Source organism: Calypte anna, chromosome 4 (genome assembly GCF_003957555.1).
Source record: "Calypte anna isolate BGI_N300 chromosome 4, bCalAnn1_v1.p, whole genome shotgun sequence".
In the NCBI taxonomy this organism is placed as follows: domain Eukaryota; kingdom Metazoa; phylum Chordata; class Aves; order Apodiformes; family Trochilidae; genus Calypte; species Calypte anna.
The window spans coordinates 12488973-12505293 of NC_044247.1; the positions used below are offsets into that span (position 1 = coordinate 12488973).

At 40.7% G+C, this 16321-nt stretch overlaps 1 protein-coding gene across 2 annotated transcripts; it reads left to right on the forward strand.

Moving 5' to 3' along the window:
- Positions 1-35: 35 nt before the first annotated feature.
- On the forward strand, positions 36-15706 carry LOC103528399 (COMM domain-containing protein 5). Of its 2 annotated transcripts, XM_030449036.1 has the most exons (7): positions 36-226; positions 2378-2538; positions 3651-3679; positions 7337-7387; positions 11395-11490; positions 13200-13275; positions 15194-15706. In XM_030449036.1, the coding sequence occupies exons 1-7, from the start codon at positions 76-78 to the stop codon at positions 15293-15295; spliced, it is 666 nt and encodes a 221-aa protein (XP_030304896.1). In that variant the 5' UTR covers positions 36-75; the 3' UTR covers positions 15296-15706. The 2 variants fall into 2 exon arrangements, with proteins under 2 accessions (XP_030304896.1, XP_030304897.1); XM_030449037.1 differs by lacking the exon at positions 7337-7387.
- Positions 15707-16321: the final 615 nt, after the last annotated feature.

The window sequence follows — 16321 nt, forward strand, 5'->3', positions numbered from 1 at the left end:
GGCACAGCGCCCCCTGGCTCTCCGGAGGGGGAATGGAACTCCCCGCCCGTTGCGTGCGGCGTTGGCTGAGGAGCCATGGCGGCTGCGCTGGGACACGGGCAGGGGGAGAGCGGCGGGGGACGCGGCGGAGGCGGCTTCCTGGGGCCCCGGGTACCGGCTGAGGTGGAAGCCATGGCCCGGGTTGTGCAGGATGTGGGCAAGGAGACCTTCCGGCGGCTCCTCAAAGGTAGGGCCCGAGCGCGGCCTCCCCTGGGCTCTGCCCTGCCCGCTGCTCCCCGCTCCCTCCCTCCGCGGCGGAACCGGGGGGGGTTCGGGAGACGGACCCGGTGGGTAGGAGCCGCGTTCCTGGAGGAAGCGGTGGATCCTCTTCGGGAAGAGAGGGTATTCGAAGGTTCTGCTGTCCCCTGCCTTGCCTGGGCAGGGCTGCAGCTCTCCTGGGACCCTTCCCTTTGCTTTTCCCCGGGGGAAGCGAAAGCCGAGGCTGAAACACGAACCCGGGGGCTCTTGGTGTCAAATTCTGTATAAAATCCCGGAGAACGAGACACGGAGTTCTGCAGCTGCCGCCGGTGTGGCACCGAGCGCTGTTGACATCATCCCCCGGGAACCAGAGGCTGTGGTGGAATCACGCAGGGATCGTGCGGGGAGTGGGAGCCAGGGACCCCCCCCGGGGATAATAAAGGGACCCCCAGGTGAGGTGTCTGTCAGGAGCTGGGGCTCTGGGATGGAAAATCTGCCTGTTTGCTGCTGGTCTGTGAGGTGTCTGCGGGACACTTGAGTTTTTTCTCGAGGTACCTTTTGCCCACCAGAATCAAAGTCACTCAGCTGAATACACTGTTGAATAATCGGAGAGTCGGTCAGAGCAAAAGGTTTTGGCTTGGTTTGGGCCAGATCAAGTGCTGCACACCATGGCAGGGTGCTGCCCCCTTTACCTGCACGTTTTCTCAGCAGAGTTCCCTTTCAGGCTTTTGGGGGTTTTTTCCTGTCAGCGAGGACCCGAAGCATCTGGCAGCTGATGTGGCTTTAACAGTGTTGCAGCACAGTGTCAGAAATGGAGCAATATATCCAGGGTTTCCTTGGAAGGACTGAAAGCTGTAAAGCTCTGTATAAACAGAGGCATTTGGGACAAAAGTCAGTGCAAATTTGCTGTCTAGTGCAGGGGCAATGGAGACTGACAGGTTACAGCAGTGCCAGAAAGCCTGACTAGCTCCACTAAGCCTCATCTGGCTTTAGTTTCGGTGTAAATTATTGCCGACGTTTAGGTGTGCAGTAAATGCTTCCTACTGTAGGGGGAACAGTCGGTCTTCAAAACCATCTGAAGCCAGAGCAGGTAACCTACTGCAGTCAGTGCCCCAGAGGGGATGGAGATCACAGCCTCCAGATCACACAGAGCTGTCAGGAATCTCCAGTCGTCTTCTGCTCTTGCTGGTCTGTGATTAACAGCTTGGAAGGCAGCAGTTTTTTTCCTTTAAAGGTTTAGGAGTCTTTGAAGACATGATGGATTTCAACTCAGTTTATCTAAAGTATTAAGCTAATCTCTTAGTGTTGGCTTTCAGTAACACTTGGTGGACATTTTTAGCTTTTTATGGTTTATTCACAGCACTAAATATGGTGCAGTATAAATAACTAATGTCTTCACTAATGGGATTGTGTCAGTAACCTTTTTGTTATCCCCAATGGGGCTTCCTGTGGCTCCAGCAGCCCATCCAGACTGATCAGAGTCCATGACAGAGGCTGACATAAGAACAGAAACATATATAAGCCAGTGCATATATGGAGAAAGGATGAGCAACTGAGGGAGATAAACCCACACCAGTTATTAGTGCATAATACTACCACATGGGTTAACAGTAATTTCCTTTGAAATTTGTATTATTAGCAGTTGTGCAAACGACAAGACTTGGAGGTTTAGTTTTCTCTCCTTGATCACTTAATCCTTAGCCTATGCTGACATTGCAAGATCAAATAATTATGTGAAGCTTTGGAGAACAGTGTTGAATTGTTTGCTTTCTCAGCCCTCTCTTATCCTGCGTATCAGAAGTGTAATTGAACTGTAACCAGACTTGTAATGTGGACAAAGTTATTGATAGAAGCTCAGGTTAAGATTTGTACTTGTGAGCAATGGATATTTTATCTTTTTTGCATTATCCCACTGGATCAAATTTCAACAGTAAAGGCATCTTCAATTTTACAATGCAAAAGCTTGAAGTTCTCTTGGTAAAGTGCTGTGAGACTGACCGTGGTGGTGGATGATCAGATGTATTGGCACAGACCTGAAATGACAGTTTCACATAAGGAAAAATGTCAGTAAGATAAGTCAAGTAAAATCATAAATATTTTCATGTTAATATTCACAGTCTCTTTGCTTTCTTGTTCACAGTCACTGTTAATGCACTGGAAGGAAAGGACTGCAGGGAATCTGTCCAGCTGATTGCAGAAAGCACTAACCTCTCAGGAGAGCAGCTTGCTTTCCTCATTTCTGGCATGTATACCCTTCTCCGAGAAGCACTGAGGCTCCCCTTATCAACTTTCAAACAAGAAGTAAGTTCTGGGAGTCCTAATAAGTTAAAACCTGTGTCAGACATGAGTTACCATCTCAACTCCATTTCCCAGGGTGGGGAGCTGCACACAAAAATGCTGGTCCAAGTTTAAGTGTTTGGAATGAACAGTTACATATCTAGAGCTTATTATTTTACTTGTTGGGTAGATTTAAAGTGAACTTTTTGAGAGACCATTTAAGCTTTGAGGAGATTCCTGTCTCTTTTTCTGCTTCAACATCTTGTTTACTGTGCATTTTTGCTTTCACTGTTAAACTAAAACTCCAGAAGAAACCATTGTAAAGTGTTACTGCATGGCCATTGACTCTCCCACCCTAACTCTATGTTCACACAAAGCATTCGTTTTGTCCTCACTTAAAATTTCTGTTATTTATTTGTCTGCCTTTCCTCATACTTCTGTCATAAAGCAATGAGAGTCTTGCCACCAGAACAGTATGGGGGAAATTGGGAGAATGTTCTGTTTATACAGAAATGTTCTGTGTGATGTTCTGTGGATGTTCTGTGTGAATATGTATACAGCTGCTATGATCCCAACCCATGGTACTTCTTCATGGCTGTTTTTTCTTTCCTTTTTTGTGTTACTTTACCTTACATTTCTTCTTTTCTCGTTTGATTTTTATGTGAATGAACCACCTCTGGGCTTCTGGCACCTCTGTCTTGTTTAAGACACTGTTGTCATATTTACCCAGGCATACTGGGAAAGCTCATATATTGCAGGAAACCTAGTGAAAGCATTTCTTTATATTCAGAGCTTATCTTTTGCCACTTCCTCTCTGTTGTCACAGTCTCAACAAGTTACTGCAAAACATATTTCAGAATAAGGGTGCAGAGTTACTCTAAAAGAATATATTATGGATAGCCAGAGACAAGGAAGGACAGGGATGTTTTTTTTCAAAAATAAAGGCTTTCAAAAGATTTAGGTCTTTAAAAATTAGTTGATTAAACACTTCTGGAAATTTTTCTCAATATATAACGTGTCATTTCAAAACTACTGTCACTTGAAACTAAAAGAGATACCAGCAAGTAACCACTATTAATTTATAATGATCTTTCAAGACTTTACCCTGTAAAATTTCACCTTCCTTGTCTTTCTAGGTTTTTAAGGAAGACCTAAGAGAGCTCAGGTATGATGGTTAAGCTTGGTTTTCTTAGATCTGTTTGGTTTTTTTCATAACTTTCATGTAGCTGCCTCCCCAAATCAACTTTTTTCACAAAAAAAATTAGTATAAAAATTACCTGTAAATAACACATATTATATCTGTTGCCAGAAGGAAAAAAGAGGTGTTGTGTAAGGCTTGGTTAACACTGAGCATAAGCAGTAAATTTCACATGCTGTGGAGATTGGTGTAATTTAGTCTGTAATGTAGGTTATGCAAATGTGAGTGACCTTCCCTCTGCCATCCCCACCTTGCCCTGCAGTATTTTATAACATGTTTGGTAAGACAGTAGTAACATTTCTGAAGTCAGGAAACTGCCCTACTTTTTTCTTCTTTAAAAGACCAATGGTACAGCCCTCATGAAATCCTGCCATCTTGTTCAGTTATGATCTCTCCTGCCCATTTCCCAAGAAAGCATAATGTTTGTTAGAGAAGTAGTCAAAGTCTGAGCAGAAGTTTATATCATAAAAGCTAGACATCAGATGCTGATAATCTTTATAGGGTTTTCCTTATTTCCATATTCAGTAGCAATGAGAGAATACCAGCAGCTGATGTTATCTTCATCTATAGAGCAATCTCTGCATCAAGGCCCAGTCATTTTAAAATGCTAATTTCCCACAATTCTTAGCATTCTGATTGCCCAGAATTCCTAGTGTATCTGGAGAAATAGATATATTTCTAATCCTGCCTTTTTACATCCTTATTTGTCCATCTACCTGGGCAAAACTGGCTTTCTCAGACTCTGTTCTGCAGCCATAAGCATAACTTACTTTACGAGCAACTTCAAGGTGCAAGTTCAGACGTGTAATGAGGATGTAATTGGTGACAGGTCTAATTGAGGCCATGATGAAAGGTGCCTTGCTGGTTGATACAATTTTGTCTGCAGCTCAGTGCTGGAGCTTGGCCTGCCTGTTGTGAGCTAAAACATGAGCTCTTTCCTCTGACATGTCACAGAGTTCACACCCAGGGTAAAGTAGGTCAGTAAGAAACTGATGAGTTGCTTTTGACCCAGTGGGAGTTGGTGATTTTTGAGATGCACACAGACTGTGTTCAGTGTGATTAAAGAATAGTGAAGAGCACTAAAAGCTCCATGCCAAGTTTGTTGGGGTGGGTGAGTATTCAACTGCTGAGGAGTGGAGGAAGTTGGTGTGCAGGAGCACCAGGAGTCAGTGCTGGGCTGGCTGTGCACCCTGCCTGTATCACAGACACAGATTCCAGGCCACTCTCCTTGTTGTTTGACCACATTTTCATGCCTTAGATAGACTCTTGTAGCTGATTTTTGCCATGTTTTTTTTCTTACTGCATGGATTACTCATGGACCTACAAAGACACTTCTCAGTCTGCATGACCTCTTTTGTATCCTGAAAAATCTTTTTTATTTCTTGTTCTGGTTAACATGACTGATACAGCAGCAGTAGTTCAGGTAACTGCATTTGTGTTGCTTGCAGACTTTTAAGTCTTACGTGCTGCTCATTGCTTCTGGGCTTCCGTGATTTTCATATTGTTGTGATTCTTTCTAACTCCATCTGTGACAGTCTTACTTCCTGTGAGTAGCTCTCTTCACCTTGTGGCTAAACTTCTGTTGGAATGTGAAATAGCTTATTCTACTCTACTTAGTAAATTTGGTAGCACTGTAGCATCTTTGATTCTTATGGTAATTCCTGTGTCTTTTCCTATGTTTCCCAGTGCACTTGGATTTGGTTATGAAATAGCTGCTCATCTTTAAGAAACCTACTAATTACTTTCAGACACTGGTCTGTCTGCAGTGACTCCTATGGGTCATCTTGTGATCATGTGATGTTTTATTTTATTTTATTTTATTTTATTTTATTTTATTTTTTGTGTGTCTTTAAAAGGTTTGAGTTCTGAGCCAGGTTACCTTTTCTTTTACCTCTCTTGCATTCTATTTTGTTTCCTCCAGTGAATTCCACCAAATAAAGTTTTGATTAATTAGATCAAAACTCTTGATTTCACAGGGTTGCTATACCACATAGCCTGTCTCTTGGCCTGACTGACTGAGACAGTGAGAATAAATTCTCTCTAAATTATGAGTGCTATTTTTTTCCCTCTCCTCTCAGGTTTTTTATTAACTTTATGGCTCAGGCCAATAACAGGGGATTGAGACATTCTCACACCTTTTTCCTGCCCTTTAAGTCCCTTCCCCAGAATGTTCTTTTGAAAACTGATTGCCATCTGTAGCTCAGGCCTGAGTTGTGCCATGTTTTCTGTCTGATCTGCTTAGTGTGTGGCTGGCCTTGTGTAAGCTGCTTCAGCCAGGAACAGAATTTCCTGCAAAATCATTAACTGCACAGCAAAAACAATGCAAGCTCAAAGGTAGCATTAATGCTTTTGTTTTACTAACACTTGTTCTCACAGTCCAGCAAGTATTGTGATAGGTTTCACAATAATCATATTACAGCCCCCTGTCTCCCAGGATGGGTTAAATGATGCACTAGCACAATAAAATGTAAGCACTGTTTGCAGAAATAGAGTTGTGTCTCTTCTGAAAGAAGATGAGTGCAGCCAAAGAAGTACTGTCCAGTCCCTCTTCACTTCCCAGTTTGCCTCACGTAACCACCTTGCTATTATGAATTCAGTTTTATACAGAAACCATTTAAAAATGTGTTTTAACCCCACTTCTCCTATTAAAAATTCAAGCTCTAATAACTGCTTTTTCATCTTCCCACTGTGTGAGCTGGTGACTTGTTTTTTCTCCCATCATTAGACACTGTAAGGCCTTTAGGACAGGTAACTTCCTTGTTTGCTTTGATTTTTCTTTGATGTACTGCTGTGCCTCTCTGCCACTGGTGAGTAATGTCTCTGAGCACTGATTCTTGCTGAGTGCTGGATTAAACTGTGGCAGCAGTAGTTATTCTCCCACTTGTCTAACCTGCCTCTCTGTTGGAGATTACTGTCCCTATGGCAAAAGCAGCTCAATGGATAGTGTTTGCTCTGCAGTCTTTGCAGTTCACAGCCTGACATATTGAACTAAAAACCAGCAGCAGCTTCTTTGTAGGGCAACAAGGGTGTTATAGGAATGGTGAAGTAGTGGAGAGGAAGTGGAGTGTGAGTCTGTTCCACCAGCTGATGGTCCCCATCAAACTTATGCTTCTCCTCCTCCTGTTAGGTATGTTACCTCTGTAAGTAATCTTAGCTGCAAGGGTCTCAATTTAAATTTTGAGGGAGCAATTAATTCTGTCTTCTTTTCATTATATTTCAGGTGAAAGTGAAAGGAAATGTCTAGGTTTGGGGTTTTTCAAAGTGTGCATTGCTGGTCTGCCTTCTGCACATGTCAGAGCCATCAGGACAGACTTCACTGAGAGAACTTAGGCAAATATTGGGTTCTTTTGAAACTCACTGTTGCCGTAGTAGGTAGGACAGGAACATGTGATGCAGTTTTTAGGGTTCTTGATATCAAAACATAGGCTGTCCTTTTGAGAGCCTTGGCTGAATCACTACTGAAGTGCTTACCTAAGAGCTGGTGGCAGTTTTAAGCAATGGAAGATGGAAAATGTTGACACATTTTTTGTGTTCTGTAACAGATAATTTTTTTGTTTGGTAACTAGGACCATATATTTGTGGTTACAAAACACTTAATTATTTTCTATTGCTCTTCTTTTCAAGGATACCAGAAGATTTCATCCTGGACTTTTCCAGTATAGTCTTTGGTAACAGGTTAGTATCTTTGTGTACCATGCACTGTGCACCCAGCAGGGTTGCACTGAGCTCTGCTGACAAAAGTCACAGGCCTACTGAAGGCACAGCACAATTATCTCAGAACAAGATTGGTTCTGTTATTCTGATTCAACAAAGCATGTCCATCATCCATGGCTATATAGGCAGTAAGTAGTTTTAATGCCAGTTTTCGTTTTTTCTGTGATTACTGCATATAAGTTTTTATAAAGTTCTGTATCCTCTGTAAGGTACCTCTACACCTACAGATAAATGCACTACAGAATTAAGCATTTTTATTTTCATTATTGCAAGCTAGAGCGAAAGTAAAAGACTCATTTGGTTGAGAGGCAAGTTAATAGACCTTCTTTGTGCTGTGGTTCCTGGAAGCTTTCTCAGATAGCATTTAGTCAAATCTTAATATATAGTTGAGTTGGGAATTCACATGGGGTGACTCAATGACGTGTGAGTTACCAAGTGCTCTGCTTGCTTTTATTCATTTTCTAAGCAGTGTATCACAGCAGCTCCAGAGGAAATACTAAAGTACTTTCTGAACAACTGATTTCTTTTGTCTGTTCTAAGGATTCCTAATTTCTGTATGGTTCTTTGCTCAGTCTTAGCTTATTCTATTATAGAAATTGCTTGAACTTTTTACATATGCAAAACTTTCCTCCTTGAAATTTGAGGTCACTCAGCACATAGCATCACTAATCCTACACTGCTCCAGATATTCTGCATGGAATCTATATAATCATAGTATGGTGTTTCAGTTACCCTCAAAAGGGTCTGAATGCTACTCCCAAAGTTAAAATTACTTTTCATTTCCTTGGTTAAGATCTTGGCTTAAAGCTAAAGGTTCTTAGAGTAAAAATAAATTCAGCCTTCTCATCTTTTCTTTGCTCTTCTGTTTGAATTATAGGTGTTAGGAATGCAAAATTCATGGTTTGAAAGTGGAAATACTGTTTGCAGTGGAGAAAGGAGATAAATTTAGATGTCATTTCAAGGATGCATGATTGCCTGTTTTCTACTGTGAAATCACGATGCTGGAAAATTTAGCTTTTTCTTATTTCAAAAGCTGTGATTATCCAGTGTAATCTGCTCGCTGTTTTGAGACCAGAGAAGAGCACCTCAGATTTGATTTCTAGACAGATCTGTTTTAATAATCTTAAATGTAACACTGAGTCATGCAAATGCTTATTGAGTTGTAAATATCTGTGATTGTGATGGTAAGAGAAGTATTAGCATATAATAAAAAATTCGGTATGAGCTAGATAACCCAGAAAAATGCTTTTTTAATGCTTTCCCTGGCATCTTATCTTATTTTTGTAATTTTGTTCATTAAACAACAGCTCTGAAGTACTTGAAATTTGACATTTGTATTGCTGTGTCCCCACAGTTCTATCAAGCTATATACTTGCCATGTTGATAACATAAAATATCTTAATGAATGAAAACTTTCTTTTTAAGGGAAAAGATACCCTGCTTCCTGAATGTTTAGAATAATAATAATTAATGTGCTGCTTGGTTTTTTAAAATAGTGCAGCTTTAGTTTCTACTAGGAGAGTGTTTTCTGTATGCCATTTGTCAGCATTTCACACAAACCAATTTATTCATTCTCCCTGGTCAGTGGCCTGCTAGGCATGTCTTGTTATGTGTATAGAGAACCATCCAGAATTTGTCTCTGGTTTTGATAGTTAGGTCAGCTGCTGCTCTACATTAATTAATCTTTCATTTCCAAGAACATCTTCTGTTGTATTCTTCGGCAGATGATGTTCTTGCCACCAGGTGTATCATCTTTTCCATGTCTAAGTTGGATGATCTGTGGTGCTTTACTTGTTGTAACTTTTGCCTCTACACCATGTGCTGACAGTATTTTGCAGCTGTTGGCACAGAGTGCTTACAAAATGTGATCATACTCTGCAGGTTTGGGGTATAAGATCCATGGAGTCTTTTTCTGCTCCATTTTGCTATTCCTCTTACAAATCAATGGCTTGATTAATGGCCTGTGTAATTTCTGTGTGTATGTTGGCCACTGTGCACATTCTGTCATCCTCACAAGATTGTTGTAGTTTCAGTTGCAGTCTTGTCCAGGATGAGAAGGTGCTGACAGAAGCTTAAGCTAAGCTATAAAAGCCACGTTGCTTTCTGAGGGAATGGTGCTCAAGTGCAGTCCTGACCAGAACTAAAGCTTTGTGGTTTGGCCACAGAAATGCCCTAACTAAACAATCATCAGAAGCTTCAATGCTTTGGCATTGCTGACCCTTCCCACCACAGCTAACTAAAGCATCCTCCTGTTTACTCTTTCTTGCCCCAGAAACTCTGTTGCTGTCCTGAATGGAGCAGCTTCCATTGATAGGAGTTAGTGTGTCTTCAGGAAGTGGTAGCAGTGGGGCTATTTTCAGGCATTCCCCAAATTAGGCAATCCCCTGGCAGCAGCTCACCACTGAGGCAAAGGTCTGTTCTTACTGTTTAATCCTGCTAATGACCATCCTAGACTCCAGCTCCTCATGGTTGCACCCAGCTGTGTTGACCTACTTCCTATCCAGTAGTTGACAATGAGTAAGAACCAGCTGATCTATTTTTTCTGCTCATTCCTTTACCATACTATTAGGAATGTGTGTCACTTCTTACACCATCCACCCCCCCTTAAAAGAAAAAAAACAACCAAAAACCAAATAGGATAAATTCTTTTCTTTGACTTTGCTAAATGCAAGAGTAAGATCTCAGCCTGTCAGTCCTGCATTACCTTATCAATTTAATAATCCTTCTGGGCAGTTCCTAAAGGCAGCAGATAACTTGCACACAAGCATCTGAGTCAGGATGTTAGACTATCATTCCTACAGTTCTTGATGTGTGCAGAGAGGATTCCTTTCTGATGTAAAGTCTGTAATTAGATTATGTCTGGCACCATGGATAAAAGTTGTAACGTTTCTTATCCTGCCCTGAGCAGGAGTACTGGAGTAGCTTTGAAATGTACTGTAAATAACTTCCAGATACATGGGATGCTTAGCAATGAAAAAAATAACAAAATGGCAAGTAACATGAAGCCCAGGCTGGTTCCTGAATGGACCAGCTCAATGACCTCATTCTGAAGGTATTTCTGCATTTATACCTAAAAATGGATGGTTGTTATGTCTTTGTATCAGATTTGCCTTGTTTACTTACCCAGAGCTTAAGATGCTTTTAAAATTTTAAAGATTGTCAGCCATCTGAAGTTTAATCACTGTCAACTATATTTCCTCACAGAAATAAACTGATTCTCAGTGCAATATGAATAATAAATTAAGTCCTTGGCTTCTTACATATTAGGCTAGACAAAAATCACAAAGATTGTGCTGGGGTTGGAAGCAAAAATTATGTAAGAAACTTAGTTTGTAAATTATGTTCGATTAGCAAGAAACACTGTGCAGGGTTTTTTTTTCTTTTTAGCATGCTTCTAAGTACATCCTAATATTATAATTTGGTACACCCTAATATTATAGCATTTTAAAACCTTGCTGCTCACTAGGACTAGATGTTTTCTGCTGAAGGAGCACAGTGACCTTACTGTAACCTTTTTATTCAAGTCCTATGTCTTTTTCCTGCTCACTTGTTCCTGTTGGATCTGCATAAAGGTAAAGATATATATGCAGATATATTCTATGCCTCACAGTTGTATATAATTGAAAAATAGATATGCCAGCCACCACAGTGACTCCTGCTAAACTTTATAATGACATCCAGTTATAAATAAATTCCAGTTTACTGGAATTACACAGACTCACTTGGTCTCTTTTTTTTTTTTTTTTTTTGATGGACTGTAGTTAAGCATAGAAAAAGGTGGATAATCTGACCACAGCTGTCTAAAGTATGCAAAACCTCCACTCTTTCAGACCTCTCTAAATGAGAACATTTATATATTGGCAAACAATTCCAGATGGGTTTGTTCTCAGGTATCTTATTTTCTCTTTGGATTTTTGTTCCTTTTATGAATCTGCATTTTAATCTCCCATTTCTGATTTACTCTGTAGGCGCCCTGCTCCTGAAGGCACAGCTCTGATACAAGGATGTAGACTGCCAGGTGTCCAGGACTTCAGGTGGAGAGTGGATGTAGCTATATCCACAAGGTATAAAAGAGAGTTCTGCATGACCCTAGAAATTAATTTCCCCAAGAAAGAAGTGTAATGTTGCTTCAAAATGTGAAGTGTTAAAATGTATCTTGCTGTTAGGGACTGGCATGTGGCATTACATGGTAAGCTGTGAAAGGGATTTTCTGAACAGTGGAGAAGTCAGTTTATATACAGATTGCTGCTGCTAACATGGACCTGCCAAAAGGCTGCTGCCTTCCTCTTCTACTAATGATACTTCTTAGGCTCCCATTTCTTTTTATCTCTAAAACCTGTGTACTACAAATGTTTCACTTTAAGTCTCTCTTTCAATATTTTACAACTTAATGGAGTTGATATGACTCCAGAGGTCCTCAGAGGTGATGGAGTAAATTAGATGGATTGAGCCTTATGCTGCCAGCCAACCTCTCAGTTCCACTGGGGCAGAAGAGAGCAATCATCTATTCAGCTTCTCAAATACAGTACCATTTGTATGTTGCACATGTTAAATTACTTTTTATGACCTGTAGAGTCTGCTGTAGCTTCTACAAAGAGAGGCTTCAGAACAGCACCTCCACACTGCCATGGTTGTACCACTGGTCACTGAGCCAGCTCCTGGTTTATTTGAGAAAAACAGGAGTGAAAGCCATTGTGATCATCCTGCCTGTGCCTGCAGTGAATAGCTGCTTGCCATCTGCCACAGCAGAGGCAGCTGGGGGGTGGATCTTTGGCTAGAGCCAGAAGGGAACAGAGACATGTGGTCTGCTCTTCTTGGTCTTTGTAGTTCTAACCAAGATGGACCAGGGTGATAGAATTTGGAAGATGATTCAGTATTTGTCAGTTAGCACGAGTGACTTCATACTGCATTCATGACCACCTGCATCTGAGGGAGAGTGCAGTCTCATTGTGGCTGTAGCTGAGAGGCCCATCACATCTGGGATAGTCTTCCTGAAATCAGGAAAAAAAGCTCCTAAGTGAAAACTGTGATGGCCACAAGCTGCTAGCTCAGGTGACCAGAGCTGTAAGTACCACACAGGTATCACTATGCAGAAAAAATCTGTACCTATAAGACAGCAAAATGTACAGATGAATCTCCTCAGCCACAATGCTTGCAAGCTGCAGCCAAATAACACAGGAGCAATATGTTATCCTTTTCTGTTTTCCTCCTTATTTTACTCTCCAGTCAACCTCCCCCCCCCCTGGGAATTCTTGTTTATCATCCAGCAACAGCCTCTGCAAAGAGGCATGGCTCCTGGCTGTAGTGCCTGTCAGTACCTGAGCAGGCTTTGGCAACATCAGTTGATGGAAGCTGCACAAGAATGACTCATTTCCCCTCTCTGGATCATCAAATAAAATAACCCACAAATTTAGGCTGAAGACTGAAAGAGTTTGATTCCCCAAATGAGATGGCAGTTAAAAGTATATATGAAGGAATGGAAAGGATTAATGCAACGTGGTAAACTGCTTAAGAAAACTGTGCATTATTACTGGCTTGCTCAGCTTCTATCCCTATCATAGTTCACTAAACTGATTATTATGTAAAAAGAAAATGCTCCTAAACTTGCAGCTACTAAACTATAATAAAATTATTAGTCTCAATACTGAGGAAAACTGGACAGGGTTCCTGTGTTCCTGAGTTTCCAGCTAGCCAGATATAGGACTCTGTGATTGAGATTACACCACGCTGCTGATGACTACTGGTATAACACTAATAATGTAAATAATTTCAGCTCACTGGCCCGTGCACTTCAGCCATCCATTTTAATGATGATGAAGCTTTCAGATGGGACAGCTCATCGCTTTGAAGTAAGTCTGATTGCCATAATAAATAAAAAGAAATCACTTGAAGTTTTTGTTTAGAAAGTTGAACTGCTGTTTAAAATATTAAAGCTTTTGTAAGTGGTGCATTATCATTGGTTGCTTTGCTTTGGAATACTTCATATTCAGTGTAGCTGCACACAATATATATAATGAAACGCCAACCAACATAATTTCATACCTTGTTCCTACACACATTTTGCTGAAACCTCACTTGTTAGAATATTAATTACTGAAAGTGCCTTGTGCATAATAACTGGTTTGATTATCAGCTGTAACCTTTAGACCTGATGGTTGCTCTTGAGGGGGCAAGCGAATTACTGAGATAGTTTATATAATTTATGATACCCTTTAAACCCCCTACACTTGGTAGAGGATGGTAACAGCTCTTCTGTGGCAGAGGTGGTTTTGTTCCCTTTCTTCAGCACAGTTCTTGCTGCTAGAGAAAAAGAAAAAAAATCTCTTTGCTTTTTACTTCAGGATTAGTCAGTGGAAGTGTTTCTGACATTGTATGTAAAGACTTGCCAGAAGATTGCATAAACTCTTCCATATTTTTAACCTTTGAAAGGGAATGCTATTTGTTCTATAAATAACATGGTGGTGCATACAGGAATTCAGTGCACAGCAGGCATTGTTACATTTGAACTTTGTAAGGAGTTTGGCTTCAATTCATGTGTTGGTAGCAGTGTGGAGAAGCACCAAAGAAAGCAGTGTGGGTTAAAATGGGGGACTGGTGTTACAATGCTTCACAAGAAGGCAGCTGCTAAGGAAGGCATAAATTCTGTGCTACATTGCAATGTGTTGAGGGTGTCACTTCACAGATCAGATTCCCCCCTTTCTGGAAAGTCCAGCCCAGAGTATCCTGTATGCTCTGAGTTCTTCCATGGAACTTAAATGGTGCCATGGACTTTAGGTTAACCCTTTACAATTGGCTAGGTTTCACTTACAAAAACTTATCTGTAGTCTTTATTGTTAGATTAGGGAGGTTTATTTCCTGGTATATAATGTCAAGTCTTGCTCTCCTGGTTGTTTTGGTTTGGTTGTAGGGTTTATTTTGTAGCAAATCTGTGGAAGTCTGTGTTCTGCAGTGGTGCTGTGTTGTCCAGCCCAGTATGCACAGAAGTGCAGACACCTGATAGCAAACAGTGTTCTTCTCTTAGAATCACCTCTTTGCTGCTTCTTAGATCTGAAACGCTAAAGATCTGGCTATAAACTCAATTTCTGTACCTGATGAATGGTCTTTAGTAGCTCTTCAGGACAAACTTGTGTTTTGGTTCCAGGTACCATATACAAGCAAATATAGTCCTCACCTTTCATTCAGACACATTCAAAGTGTCCTGCTAACTATGTAAGATGCTAAGTTCAGAAAATAATTCCATTATGAACATTTTTAAAGGTGTATGTCCCAGCAAGAAGTTATGCTCTTTGATCTCCTGGATCTGGTTTGTTTTTTTTAATCACAGTTCAATCTCTGACAATGAAGATTTTATTAAAAAGCAACGGGAACTGCAGAATTTCAAGTCTGGTTGTATATATGTCAAAAGTGAAAAGGACATGATGCCTTTTTATGCATTTCTGATGCATACAGAAAATGCAAGTCAGATGCTGGATTCCTCTCATATAATGGATATCTGTGCTACAGGAGGTGGAAGGATGACAAGGGACTCTATGTGACTTCAGAGTAGTCAAAAAAGCAGAGCTGATGAGGCTCAGATGATTTAATCGATTAACTGAATCTTATTAACCTCAAGTCTTTTGTGTTAAGTCTAAAAACCAACACAAAACAATATTTTAAGAGAGACTGGGCTGGCACTGTGAGATTCTCAGTCTCTCTCCCAATCCATAGACATGCCCTAGTCAAAGTTCCTACCATTTCATGTTTCCTAACCTGAATGTTCTGTTTCAGGTGCCCCTTGCGAAGTTTCAAGAACTGAGATACAATATTGCCCTTATACTGAAGGAAATGAATGATTTGGAGAAAAGGAGCATACTGAAGATCCAAGACTGAACACTTTTTAAGATGGGAGTTTATAGAACAGATCTGAAACCCCCAGCATGTTTCATAAATGGCAAAGCAGGGGACCATCACCAATTTGCCTGTCTTACTTGCAGTGTAGCATTTATGACGTCTGCTGTAAATACTTTTTTTATTCGAGTGTTAAAAGCACAAGCTCATTTCATAAGAGAAGGAAAAACAACAAATGTATCTATGAAAAAGTGTAATGCTTTTTGCAAGCATTTTTGTGTGATTCATCAAAACATTTTTAAATAACTGTCTTAATAAGTGTAAGACTCATTTATTTCTGATTATGATTCATCGCTCTAATTAGTTTTGAAAGCCTGTTACTGGAAGCCCCATGAATGTGTATCATAAGAAAGCTCTGCAGTATCTCAAATGAAAAATAAAATTTAAAAAACACTCCTTTGCTCTAGTGTGACAAATGTGACATTAAGTTTTGCATAAGTAAAATTGCTGTCTGGCTTCTCACAAAGTGAGTGAGCTGTAGCTACAGGTACTTAACATCTGATTTTGAAGAAAACTGGAAGTCTGTCTGTATTCACAGAGCTTCCAGAATTAATTCCATGGAATTTCAGAAATGGAAAGGTGCAATCTAAGTCTTTATCTGTAACCTCACAGATGTCTAACAGGAAATACCTGGCTCTTCTTTCACGTGTTTCCTGTATGTTTCAAGTGAACCAAATCCTCTGACTTGTAACTGGGCAGAACCCTCTAGCACAGTGATGGGAGCAAAGAGTAGGAGAGAGTAAGCTTGTAGAGTCCTCTGGCTGCATGCTCAGTAGTAGTGCAAGTCAGCTCCCAGGATGAAGAGGCAGCATACAGCCTCTGGGGTGAAAGTCACAGGTATGAAGGTGTCCAAGGGTGTCAAGGAAACAGCTAAGCACAGGCTGAGGTTCTCTGAACTGGTCAGGCAGCTGGACTTGGATGATCATTGTAGGTTCTTTCCAACTGAAATGTTATGTTCTAAGTTACTCCTTTGGTTCATGAGTAAACCTTGGAAGAACTCCCTTAAAT

Bases quoted from the DNA above. Each gene is read 5' to 3' on its own strand.
- LOC103528399 (XM_030449036.1), top strand. From the start codon at position 76: ATGGCGGCTGCGCTGGGACACGGGCAGGGGGAGAGCGGCGGGGGACGC. The intron at 227-2,377 runs GTAGGGCCCGAG...TCTTGTTCACAG, and splicing joins CTTCCGGCGGCTCCTCAAAG to TCACTGTTAATGCACTGGAA. The intron at 3,680-7,336 runs GTATGATGGTTA...CTTCTTTTCAAG, and splicing joins GAAGACCTAAGAGAGCTCAG to GATACCAGAAGATTTCATCC.